Below are 13,352 nucleotides of genomic sequence, written 5' to 3'. Positions count from 1 at the left end.
CTAATGCTTGAGCTCTTGGGAGGGAAAGAATATGGTACAGCAGTCAAGCTATGCAGGTTGTAACTAGTATGTCCAGAATTTGCCTAGATCACAATCTAGGATTCTTAAGGCAGAGAGGAGAGGAAACTTTAAGTCATGTCTTCTAATTAAGGTAGCCACCATTGTTAAACCATCCTTTTGCCCAAATTGCAATATCCCAAGAGATGCCAGAGAGAAGCTGTCTTACCTCTTTCTTGCAGTAAGCTATTCCTTGCTTGCCGGAATGACAGATCTGCTGTATCCACTTTCTTGGTACATATCATGTAGGTGTGAAATAAACAAGTTTCTGCCATTTTCTCATTCAGTCTTTCTGTGTCTCCCCTATACTCCCCCTCCTCACACTCACACCACATTGATACTAGTGGAAAGAAAGATTCTCTGGTGCTAGGGGATGTTTCTCTACACTGAATCCAGCTCCTGATAGGAGTTAAAGCCAGGACAAGCATATTAGCCCATTTTCCACCTTATATCTTCAAACACCACAAAAGTGCATCAAACAAGGTCTTCCTGTGAGCAATTTACAAGGTGGCTGGTAAGAGCCACAGATCCAGTCTTGCAGATAATTTCTTTCCAAGTAAATTGATATCAGAATTATTTATTGTAGTGTTATTCCTGCCAACAACTTAATACCAAAGCCAGCATTTGAAAATCCAGTGAGAAATTTATCCTTGAAAATGTGAATTAAATAGTTCTTGCAGGCTTCTCCTTGGCAATTTGGATTTTGCCTGGCAAGTTGATTCGATGTGTAAGTCTAAAATTTTCTCAGTTCTTATGAGGTGCTTAGATCATGTGGCTGCTCCTCATCCAAAATGAACATGATACAATTTGCAGGCCTACGGACATGCTGCTGGGATCCTTCAAAACATCGAAGTTTCCCCAAAGAGAGCAAATTCAAGCTCAGTAATTGGGGTTTTGACCTGAATGTTCACCACTTCTTATCTTTTAGTAAGTTTTGCTTTAGAGAGTTCCCAAAGATAATCTTATTTAGAAGAAGGGAGGCTTATAATACAAAGAAAGACACAGCTATTACAAAATACTCTTCCAAGAATTGGATTTAGTCGGCTAATTCCATCGTTCTTCATGTCAGCTTTCTTCACGATTGTTTCCTTGGCTTTTTATTTTTGTTCTGTTCAGACACAAGCTTTATATGTGATGAGAAACACTAGGGAATTCAAGATAGGTAAACAAAGGAAGGGCACATTAGCCTTGGCTGGGGAGATCAGAAGTGATGGCCAGACTTTGTGTGAAGGACATGGGCAGAGGACTCCAACTTCTCCTTTGGGCCCTTTTCAGAAGGATTTTCTAATTTTTGTGAAATGAGTCAACTCACCTGGCCAATTGTCCATTTTGATGTTACAATAGACACTCTTACTGTACACTAGCAGTTGTCTCTAAAAGTTCATTTAATTTACAGCCACCCAAATCATGACCCTTAAGTTTCAAGAGAGCCCTGAGAAGAAGTGTTATAAGAATGCAAAGTCATGAAGATTTGGACTGGTTAGTGTCAGACAACCATAGGGATATGGTTTCATTGGTGGGTGGTTTTTACTAAAGATTTTTTTTTCTTTTTTTGAGATGGAGTCTTGCTTTGTCACCCAGGCTTGAGTGCAGTGCCACAATCTCGGCTCACTGCAACCTCCACCCTCTGGGTTCAAGCAATTCTCCTGCTGCAGCCTCCCAAGTAGCTGGGATTACAGGTGCCTGCCACCACGACTGGCTGATTTTTGTATTTTTAGTAGAGAAAGGGTTTCACCATGTTGGCCAGGCTGGTCTTGGACTCCTGACCTCAAGTGATCTGCCTGCTTCAGCCTCCCAAAGTGTTTACTTGAGATTTTTAAAACAACGTCCTAGTTCCTGAGAGTGAGTGAGTTGTGTGCTCTGGGAAGGAAGATGCAGAAAAGGCAGTGTCTTAGTCCATTCATGCTGCTATAACAAAATACACTATCCTAGGTGGCTTATAAACAACATAAATTTATTTCTCACAGTTCTGGAGGTCAAGAAGTCAAAGATCAAGACACTAGCAGGTTTGGTGTCTGGGGATGGCTACTTCCTCACAGATGGCACCATCTCACTTTGTCTTTACATGGTAGAGGGCAAACAAGATTCCTCCAGCCCCTTTCATAAGGGCACTAATCTCCTTAACAGGGACCTGCCTTCATGACCTAATCACCTCCCAAAGGCCCTACCTCCAAATGCCACCATGTTGTGGGTTAGGATTTTAACATCTCAATTTTGGGGAAACATGTTCAGACCATAGCTGGCAGGAAGCAAATATCTCCACCCCCATTGTCTGAGTCAATGGAAAAGAGCATGGAATTTCAATGCCCTCATTTCATGACCTTTCTCCCCTAGCCCAATAACCATCCCTGTATAGGAAGAAAGCTGGCAGGTCACTGCCCCTTCTCTGCTGTGGTGGTGAGTGAGCAAGGGATAGGATGACGAGAGGAACTACCAAACCTTACTCCTCTCTCTTTCATCTCCCTTGTCCCTAAACCAGGTCTGTCTTGGGAATCTTTCTAATCAAATCTTCCGTGTCTCATTCATTTTCAACTTTTACTAAAGTGATAAATGAGGTCAGCTGGCTACTTCAGCCTAGGCCACCAGAGAGCTCTATTTATGTGAGTTTCATAGGTCTAAGATTTAGTCTGAACCTGCAGCTCTGAAATCTCAATGGTCAGCAATTCTGGAATAATGGCCCATACTACCCGACACATGTGAAACTAATCTGTGGCAGAGAGACAATTTGTAAATGTATCATTGTATTAGTCTGCGCTCATGCTGCTAATAAAGACATACCCGAGAATGGGTAATTTATAAAGGTTTAATGAACTCACAGTTTTACATGGCTGGGGAGGCCTCACAATCATGGTGGAAAATGAAGGAAGAGCAAAGGGATGTCTTACATAGTGGCAGACAAGAGAGCTTGTGCAGGGGAACTCCCATTTATAAACTCATCAGATCTCGTGAGACTTACTATCTCAAGAACAGCATGGGAAAGACCCACCCCCATGAATCAGTTACCTCCTGCCAGGTCCCTCCGATGACATGTGGGAATTATGGGAGCTACAATTCAAGATGAAGTTTGACTGGGGACACAGCCAAACCATATCAATCATGTGGAGTGGACCTTTCCAATAAGTACTATATTTGCTATTCTGAATGCCTGACCAAGTATCAATGTATGTAGCAGAGAGAATTAGCAGTCAGAGTAAGTGGTAGTTCCATAAAAAATAAAGAAATCAAGGCAAATTACTCTCTTGCAGTTTTTTAAACATTTTGTATTCCAATAGCTTTAGGGATACACATGGTTTTTGGTTACATGGATGCATTGTATGGTGGTGGAGTCTGAGATTTTAGTGCATCTGTCACCTGAATAGTGTACACTGTACCCAATAGGCAGTTTTGCATCCCTCACCCCACTCACCTCCCCTTTTCTGAGTCTCCAAAGTCCATTATATTACTCTGCCTCTGCATCTCCAGAGCTAAGCTCCCACTTACAAGTGAGAACATGCAGTATTTGATTTTCCATTCCTGTGTTACTTCACTTAAAATAACAGCCTCCAGTTCCATCCAAGTTGCTGCAAAAGACATTATTTCATTCTTTTTTGTGGCTGAATAGTATTCCATGGTATATACATACCACGTTTTCTTTAGCTACCCATCAGTTGATGGGCACTTAAGTTGATTCCATGTCTTTATGATTGGGAATTGAAGGTAAAGGACTTTGATTAGGCTGTACATATTAATGTATGAAGTCATCCCCATATTTCTAAAGTGCTAAACCTTTCGTATGCCCAAATATTTGCACGTATCAGGCTCAGGATTTCTCTTCCTGCAGTGGCAGGTTACTGCCATTAACTCCATCTCTTTTTCTTTACTGTGTACCATCGATCTTAGACCTTTGCCTTGGGCTGCTACTTTACACAGTGCACCTAATTCTATCTGGGAAGAACTTAGGGCATGGCTTGTGTGTGGTACAACCATTAATTACAAATGAATTAGCAATATCTGATGATGCCTTTTCAAAGATTGGAAGGAACCAAACCTTCCCTAGTTTTCCGTTGGAGCGATGTTCACTACCTGGTTTAAGGATAAAGGAAAGAGCTCTCATGCTCTTGCCAAATTACAAGATGGATATTAACAAAAAACCCCAACAAACTAGAAATCAAGTTTTGCCATAAAAAAATGGTATAATCAAAGTGATGTTTTTGTAAGCCCCTGGCGCTGAATGCAGTGGATGGAAACTGACAGTGGCTAATGCCTGTGTCTTCTTGCCCAGGCCAGTGAAAGACGTGTTCACCTCGTCGTGTCCCGCCAGGTTCGGCAGCGGAGCCCTGACATCTTTCAGGAAGCCAGCTGGAACAGCAATGGCAGCTGGTCCCCAGGGCCAGGGGAGAGGAGCAACACTCCCAAGGTGAGGCCTCTAGGGCAGGTCCCCTGCTCCTGCAAGGGGCTATTTCTTGGGAAGTCTGCTTGCTTTAACATTTCTAAGTGTCATCTCTGGACTTTTTTTTACTTAAAGAAACGCTTTGACTTGTAAAAGTAAAAGCCCAAAGTCCCATATTTAGGACTTGAAGAGATAAAAGGTGTCTCCCATCCAGGCAGGAGAGAGGAAGGTGCAGGAAAGTTTTGAAACCTGATCATGCAGACCTCATAAAGGGAACTGATTTCTAGCCTAAGCCAAATAAATGGCATGTTTTTACCAAGAGTCATCTTGTTTGAGGACTGTATTTTATTCACTTTGAAATGAAGCAAGCAGTTTGCCTGGTTTCTGGCTTTTGAATCTTTCAGTCTGCCTAGAAATCAATGATGTCCCCACTACTTTTAGTTTTTGTTTGTATTTGCCGAAGGGCCCAGGAAGATAATTTAAACACTTGAAGCTCATGTAACATTAGGGAGTGGTGGGGATTGGGGCAAACCAGACAGCACATGTTATATGGCATTCAAATCCAGAAAACTCTAAAACACTGTGGATTTGTGGGTGGAATTCATTCTTCAGGTCACCAGTTTGCAGCCTCACTTCAAATGAAGTGACTCAGCCCAATTTATACTTCTCTCTGTGGCTTCTATTAGAGGCAATGCCTTAACCTCTTCATTTGGATGCGTGTTTAAGCAACACGAACCTTGTTTAGTCCAAATTAAGAGTCCTATAGCTTTGGCTTGGCATCCTGTTGTGATGCTGCTGAGCTTCTTTCAGTCATTTCTCCTGAGTTCTGGTTTCATGGCATCACTTGTAACTAAAAAAAATTCTTAAAGGTAGCTCATTCTTCTTGCAACAGAGAGTAGGGAATGCCGTTTGCTTTCTACGTCAATCTATATGTTGGTTGGAATAGCTTACAAATGGAGTTTTTGAGTAATATATACAGAAACAATATTCAAATTTTTTATTTTGGAACAACTCTGCTTCATACTGTGTTAATTACAGAGCCTACAAGGTTATACACCCCTCCAGGTTCTCCAGCCAGCCAAGCCTGATAAATCCATAAATGACCTGTTTCTTTACAGTAAGGAGTCTAGACAGACCAGATATATCCTGCTAAAACATTTTATGGATAGGGACTCCCTGATGTCTTTTTGCTAGTAAATGCTTAATGTTTAAATTTAACTGATCATCTTTATTAATGAGAAACTAGTTTATTAGCTTAATTAACTAATTGAACTTTTTATCCAATCAACTAATTTTAGTTGAATCAACTAGAATACGTCATATTCTAAGTCATCAAGTTATGGAGAAGGTAGCCTCCATCTGCACTGTGGTTTTATAATTCCTTCCACCTCCTCATCATGAAAGAGCTGGGAGGATCTGATCACATTTCTGCTGCAACCCTCTGTCATATGTCTTAATTCCTGGAAACGTACAAACTGACTTAGTGGGATTTGTAATTATTTCCATTTTAACTTATATTCTATCTGACTTCTGAAATGTCCTCACAAAAAAGTAACATATTGAAAATAAAACTGAGACATATATGGCTCTTTGATTATTTCAGTTTTTATATTCTTACTAAAATCTTGTTTGGTTTAGGAAACCAGGTAGCTTTTTAAAAATAAGAGCTTAAACAATTCAAAGAAATACCAAAGAAGACAAAGCAGGATTTGTGGGACAGAAAACTTTTAGCCAATTAAAAAAGTTAAGGAATGATAGGCATCAAATTTTGCATGGTTTACCTCTGTGGGGAGGAAAGGCCTGTGAGCAGAGAGTCACAGAGCGACTAAGTGTACATGGAATGTTTATTTCTGATGGAGGGTTTTGAGGTACATGGGTAGGTCATTCTGTTATTCTTTATGCTTTTTTACTTGTCTAAAATGTTTTATTCTAAATATCCAAAGCAAATATTCTAAAATGGAAATACGTCTTATAGTTTGAGAAATATTCAGGTACCCATTGTGTTTTTAATTAGCTTAAACTATTTTACCATAAATTATGTTTTTAAACATCAAGGAACATTGTAAGGTGTCCAAAGTAGGGTGAGGAGAATGGCGAAAAAAGATAGACAGAAAAGTCATCTCTATCATACGTAACTCTCCTCCTCTCCAGCCAAAGTCAGGTAACCCTGGGTGTGAAGCTTTCACAGATGATTTTTTTTTTTCCATTGCTGACATTGATCTCTTTTCTGGTTGAGAAAAGAAATGGTCATGGACACTGGTTCATGAGACACAGGACATATGCACACATGTCGTATTTGTGGTATTTCGGCCATTGCACCCAGCCCCTCAGTGCACAACTAAACATCTCTTGCTCACCGCAGGCAAGGCTGCCTGGTAAGCACTGAGCAGGTGTGAAAGAAGACTCTATAAAATATGGTTACTTTTTTTAACGTAGAAAAGTTTCTGATATTTATAAATGACAGAGTGTTTTTGAAATGCTGACTCACTACTATCAGAAATAAATGACTCACTTGAGAAATTTTGGGTGCAGTTCACTCTGTGTGCTTAAGATTCCTCCATGGCCAGGCGCGGTGGCTCATGCTTGTAATCCCAGCACTTTGAGAGGCCAAGGCACTTGGAGCCAGGAGTTCGAGACCAGCCTGAGCAACAAAGCAAGACTTTGTCTCTACGAAAATATTTTAGAAATATATTTTTCTAATGGTCTGTAATCTGTTCCTTCCTCCATTTTTACTCTTTCCTGTTGAAATGTAAACTTCATCTGAGTTAACCTGTAGAATTTGGGACAGTGTAACCCTATTATGGTTGGGAGTGGATAAGGTGAGGGTGTCTTTCTCTGTGAGTTCAAGAACCACCATTGTATTTATGCACTTTGCATAATTTATGCAGCTTTGGTAGTTTTTGCATTTAGAAAATGGAAACCCACTTTGCATTTTCTACATTCAAAAACTACCAGAGTTGTGAATTCATGTGCTATGTTTTTCCGTCTGTGCCTTCAGCCCCTCCATCCTACAATTATTTGTCATGAGAAGGTGGTAAATATCCGAAAAGACCCTGGTGAATCTCTCGGCATGACCGTCGCAGGGGGAGCATCACATAGAGAATGGGATTTGCCTATCTATGTCATCAGTGTTGAGCCCGGAGGAGTCATAAGCAGAGATGGAAGAATAAAAACAGGTAAAAAGTAAAGGGATCTTAAAGGCACTGGGGTGGCATAGTATTAAGAGAAATTAGTAGCTTGTTGTGTTAGGTGACTATTTTCAAAATTAATGAGAGAATGTGGGAGTGATCGGCCAGGACTTTTGTTACCCATTGACCATGACTGGTTCGAGTACAGATACTAGACCAGGTTCCACTTTTCTTAGTTGCTGGCCAACTTGCCTGCAAGTAAAGCTAGAATCTCCAAACTATTCCAGGAATTAATAGAGAACTGCTACAGTTATGAGCAAGTTGCCTCTATTAAATGGCATAATGTAGTTCCAGTCATTCTAAGTGGTTCTTTGGTGGGTTGATCCGGTGGTGGAATTCATGAAATAATTCATGAATTATTCCATTATATGGGTTAGATAGAAAAAGTCATTTGATAGATTTGATTCAATGAATACTCATCAAGTGAAAGTATCATGCTAGATACTTTCCCAGGGTGAAAAGTATTTCACTACTTTAAGCTCATGTGTTCTGAGCCACTTTGAGTAAATAAAGGAAGATGATATCAAATTTGCCTCTACAAATATGTATCCTTAATAATATTTCAGTTCATACAAGAGGGTAGCTCAGATGGATGAGGAATTACACCATTTAAAAGTCCAGATTCAAGAGATAAACTGTGAAGTTTCCCAAGTACAGCTGCTGAGCCTGAGGAGCCACAGGGGGATGGTATCTTAAGAGATTTAGTCAGCTGTCTGAAAGATGCTTCTTTCGGGTCAGAAAGGACTCAGGGCCTTTCTCTTTTTTCTCCTCCTGTCTTTTTGCTCTTGCTGTGGTTATTCTGTATAAGAAAGATAAGCAAAAGGGGACAGAAAAAAACAGGATGAAGATAAAAAAATAGAAAATGGAAATAGGGGAGATGTATATTTTAATTTCTCTTTTCCGCAAAACATCTGGGTGGAGAATGAGGAGGCCAAACAAAGTGGCTTGTTAACAAATGACTTGTTAACAGAACATAAGCTAGAAGATTATATGATCTGTATGGAAATGATCCCGCACATAGTAGGTACCTAACCAATAGTAGCTACTTTCACCTTAGCAATGAAAATGTTGTTCTTTCTGCTTCTTTAAGAGTGCAGCTCCAAGACTCCTCTGCCAGACACTCTCATGGGTAGTTTCTTTTCATTCAATCCATATTTACTGGATGCCTACTACATGCTTGGCTCTGTGCAAATGCTGGAGCTTTTGCCAAATCCTCCTACTTTATGCTAAAAGCAAGAAACAAAAGAGTGAAAAAGTAGGTTTTCTTTGATTAAATAGTGAACAAGACTAATTTTCCTCTCTTACTCCCTTCCTTCCTTCAGCAAGAGCCAAACACTGACAGGTGTGCTTTAGAAAACCCCAAACAAGTCTTAACAGCACCTTGGAATGCACACACTGTTTACCATTTGCTATGTGAGCACCCAGCCTCCCGTCAACAAAGAAAACCTTTGCCCTCTTTGCATCCCTGCAATCCCAGTCAGCCCCTACCCCCTTGCACTTTAAGCAGAAGTCCCTGTTTGTGCTCTCACTAAAGATAGCTTCTGCTTCTCTGGCCGTCAGGTGACATTTTGTTGAATGTGGATGGGGTCGAACTGACAGAGGTCAGCCGGAGTGAGGCAGTGGCATTATTGAAAAGAACATCATCCTCGATAGTACTCAAAGCTTTGGAAGTCAAAGAGCATGAGCCCCAGGAAGACTGCAGCAGCCCAGCAGCCCTGGACTCCAACCACAACATGGCTCCACCCAGTGACTGGTCCCCATCCTGGGTCATGTGGCTGGAATTACCACGGTGAGTCCCAACGCAGCATCCCTGTAGGGGCGTGGGAGGAAACGATTACATTTCTTAAACCACTCTTTCACTCTCTAGGGCTGATTCATGGCACTAGCATCTTAATTAGACCCAGTCTTGGTTGTGGGACTGTGAAATAATTCTCTCTTCCCATTTGTAACTGAAAATGCATGCGGACATTCTAGGGCAAAGAGGAAAGCCTGGATGTGGAAATACTGTCTGACGTTCAGGTTGAGGAGCTCACAAGACTGCCATGAACAGCTGTGTAGGTTGTTCATGCAGCAGGGAGCTCCACAGACAGGCAGAGGGGGCAGAGACCCAGCCTGTGTTTACACCCCCTGGAGCTGAGCTGCACTGCCTAGGAGAAGGTTCACCTTTGCCTAATCTGCTAGTGGCAGCCCTGGGACCTTGCAGGGAGGCTGACTGCCTTCTGTGGCTTTATTTTATTTTATTTTATTATTTTATTTTCTATTTTATTTTATTTTATTTTATTTTATTTTATTTTTATTTTTATTTTTATATAGAGTCTTGCTCTGTCACCCAGGCTAGAGTGCAGTGCAGTGGCACAATCTCGGCTCACTGCAACCTTGGCCTCTTGGGTTCAAATGATTCTCCTGCCTCAGCCTCCCCAAGTAGCTGGGATTACAGGCACACACTACCACGCCCAGCTCATTTTTGTATTTCTAGTAGAGACGGGGTTTCACCATGTTGCCCAGGCTGGTCTCAAACTCCTGACTTCAGTCAGCCTGCCTGCCTCGGCCTGGCAAAGTGCTGGGATTACAGGTGTGAGCCACCGTGTCTGGCCAGTTTTATCTTTTGAGTGGCCTTGGCTGCACATAAAACAATGCCCCAGAACAATTTGCCTTTGCTAAGATGTTTAAGCGCCTTTTGTTTGGAGACATTTCTTAGATCATCTCTCCTTAGTGCCTGCTCCTGAGGAGTTCTTGTGTAAAACTTCAGGAAGTAGCTGGGTTGTCATTTTAGTGACATTTTAGAGCCTTACAGTGACGTAATTACTTGTCTCACTTAATTACTTCAGGGAAGAATTTGGGGTCAGCCCTACAAAATGGCTAGTACAGAACTATTCAAAGAACAGACAAGTCAGTGTTTGCTCACCTGCATGTGAGCATGAACTGTTGGCCTTCAGATGATTATCTTGCTATTCCAATGTGTGAATAATGCTAAATATTAGCATCACTGAAGATATACTAGCATAGGACTAAATATGGAAAAATGAAAGTGAGACGTTTAGTTTTAGTACGTTTTTCTTGAGGGTGGGGATAAGTCTCTCTCTCTTTTTACATTTCAAATGAGTTTTTTAAGAAAAACAAAACCCTGCCTCAAATACAAAATTAACTAGATTCCTTTTTGAGCCTTCACTAGTTGATAAATTATTTTCTAAATCAGTACATTTTCAAAAATCCTTAAACAGTTAAAATCTGAGCATTGGGTCAGTTTAAAACCCTTTGGACATTTTAGAACTGAGCCTGAGTGAAAGTAGAGAGTATTACTTTAAAGTTTTATTTTAAAAAATCTTTCTGAAACTAGGATCTATTAAAATCATTTTGTTTTTTGTGTCTGAAAGCTATTCTGTCATATAATCAAAGTCCCTCATTATTTATTTGTGTAAGAGAGGACAATGTGAGGTGCTTTTTGCTCCAAATACAACCAAGCGAATGTCTTTCTTCCCCTCTACCTTTTGTCATTTGCCCTTGGGCATGGCACTTCTCTGCTTTTGCTGGAAGTAGAGTCTGGGCTGGGTGTGGTGGCTCATGCCTGTAATCCCAGCAGTTTGGGAGGCTGAGGTGAGTGGATCACTTCAGACTAGAAGTTCGAGACCAGCCCGGCCAACATGGCGAAACCGCATCTCTACTGAAAATACAAAAAATTAGCCAGGCATGGTGGCACACGCCTGTAGTCCCAGCTACTCGGGAAGCTGAGGCACAAGAATTGCTTGAACCCAGGAGGTGGAGGTTGCAGTGAGCTGAGATCGCACCACTGCACTCCAGCCTGGGTGATAGAGTGAGACTCTGTCTCAAAAAAAAAAAAAAAAGAAGAAGAAGAAGTAGTAGAGTCTGCACTTTGCTCATTTCCTCTAAATGGACAGTGGTAAGGAAGCATGATATCCCGGCATAGACAACATTGATTTTCAGAACCCTGGAGATTCCTAGTTTCTTTCATTCCATCCTCTCCCTGTAGTAACAGAATAAACATGGTAGAAAATTCAGAGTGCACCAAAGAGTGTAAAGAGAACAAAAAGTAAGTCTCCCTCCCTTCAGATCCATTCAGTAGAGGTGATCACCATTATCAATTTCTTGTGTATTCTATGTCAGAGGTTGGCAAACTTTTTCTAAAAAGGGCCTGATAGTTTAGGCTTTGAGGGCCACACAGTCTCTGTGGCAATTACTCATTTCTGCTGTTGTGGTGTGAGAGCAGCCACAGGCAATACATGAATGAATGAGGAAGGCTGTGTTCCAATACAATTTTACTTATAAAACCAGGTGTTGGGTTGGGCTGTAATTTGCTCACCCCTGGCCTGTGTTTATATGTATACACACACATACACACAAACACAATGGTAGCATATACACTCCTATGTACCATGCATTTTATTTAAAAACAAATCTGATGTTCTTGGGTATCATGATAGGCACTGCACCATCGTTGTATCCACTGCCAATTAGAAACTGGTTAAATAAGTTACAGTACATCTAAACAGCCATGCACCAGGTTGCCTGGATATCAAATTATTGTATCACACTTCATTCCTATAGGACTACATAGGCATTGCATCACTGCTAAGTAGCATTGAATGGTGTGGAGAAGTGGGAGGCTCATGTCATTTCTTTCCCTCCATATGTGGCTTGGCCTTTTTACTTAACATTCAAAATCACTGTTCTATTATTTTGTTGCTGCTTTTCAGGGACTCTAAAAATTTGTTTCTTTGATACATTTTATATTTCATATATTTAATGTTCACAGATCCTTTTCAACTCTTTTTTCTCCATTTTGTTTTCTTGGCTTTTAACTTTTATTTTAGGTTCAGGGGTACATGTGCAGGTTTGTTATATAGGTAAACTCATGTCACAGGGGTTTATTGTACAGATGTCAGCACCCAGGTACTAAGCCTAGTACTCATTAGTTATATTTTCTGATCCTCTTCCTCCTTCCATCCTCCACCCTAAAGTAGGCCCTGGTGTCTGTTGTCACCCTCATTGTGTCCATGAGTTCTCATCATTTAGTTCCCACTTGTAAGTGAGAATGTGAAGTATTTGGTTTTCTGTTCCTGAGTCAGTTTGCTAAGGATAATGGCCTCCAGATCCATCCATATTCCCACAAAAGACATGATCTTGTTCTTCTTTATGACTGCATAGTATTCCGTGGTGTATATGTACCACATTTTCTTTATCCAGTCTACCACTGATGGACGTTTAGGTTGATTCTGTATCTTTGCTATTGTAAATAGTGCTGCATGTTTTCCTGGCTTATTTGCATCTGTCCTTCAATGCTCACTGCGTTTTCAATATTATTTCTGTTCCTTTGCAACCACTTGCATTGCCGTGGTGTTTTTATTTTTCTCTTTCACTTTTCTATTCTGTTCCATTGGCTCATTTCTTCTTTTGTATCATCTTCCTTGAAGTCTTATCTCTGCATCGAACTCTTGTTCATAGAGCAGTTGCTTCAGAAATATTTTAAATTCATAGTAATGTGGTTGGTTATAAATTTAATTTTCTTTTTTTTTTACCTCAATAACCAACTTTATTTAGTTTTAAGAAATCACCTTCCTTATTTCATAGTCAAGGCCTGAGAGTCACAAAAAATTTGAAAATCACTCCAGAAGGTGCATTAAAAAGTTCTTTCTACTTGGCCAGCATTTAACTCAATTATTCTCTTCTTACTGGTAGGATTATTTCACCTTAGCCTTTTCCAGCTTTACAACACAGCACAA

General features: G+C 40.7%; 1 protein-coding gene across 4 annotated transcripts in view; it reads left to right on the top strand.

The window, feature by feature from the left end:
- LNX1 (ligand of numb-protein X 1) overlaps positions 1 to 13,352 on the top strand; it is a 113,837-nt gene that overhangs the window by 73,816 nt on the left and 26,669 nt on the right. For all 4 annotated transcript variants that reach the window (XM_032151047.2, XM_032151058.2, XM_032151075.2 and 1 more), the window contains 3 exons: positions 4,319 to 4,453; positions 7,425 to 7,602; positions 9,175 to 9,403. In XM_032151047.2, the coding sequence (XP_032006938.1) occupies positions 4,319 to 4,453; positions 7,425 to 7,602; positions 9,175 to 9,403 (542 nt within the window). The remainder of the gene's footprint in view (positions 1 to 4,318; positions 4,454 to 7,424; positions 7,603 to 9,174; positions 9,404 to 13,352) is intronic.

Source organism: Hylobates moloch, unplaced genomic scaffold, assembly GCF_009828535.3.
Source record: "Hylobates moloch isolate HMO894 unplaced genomic scaffold, HMol_V3 SCAFFOLD_2, whole genome shotgun sequence".
Lineage (NCBI taxonomy): Eukaryota > Metazoa > Chordata > Mammalia > Primates > Hylobatidae > Hylobates > Hylobates moloch.
This window is presented reverse-complemented; position numbering and strand designations above follow the sequence as displayed.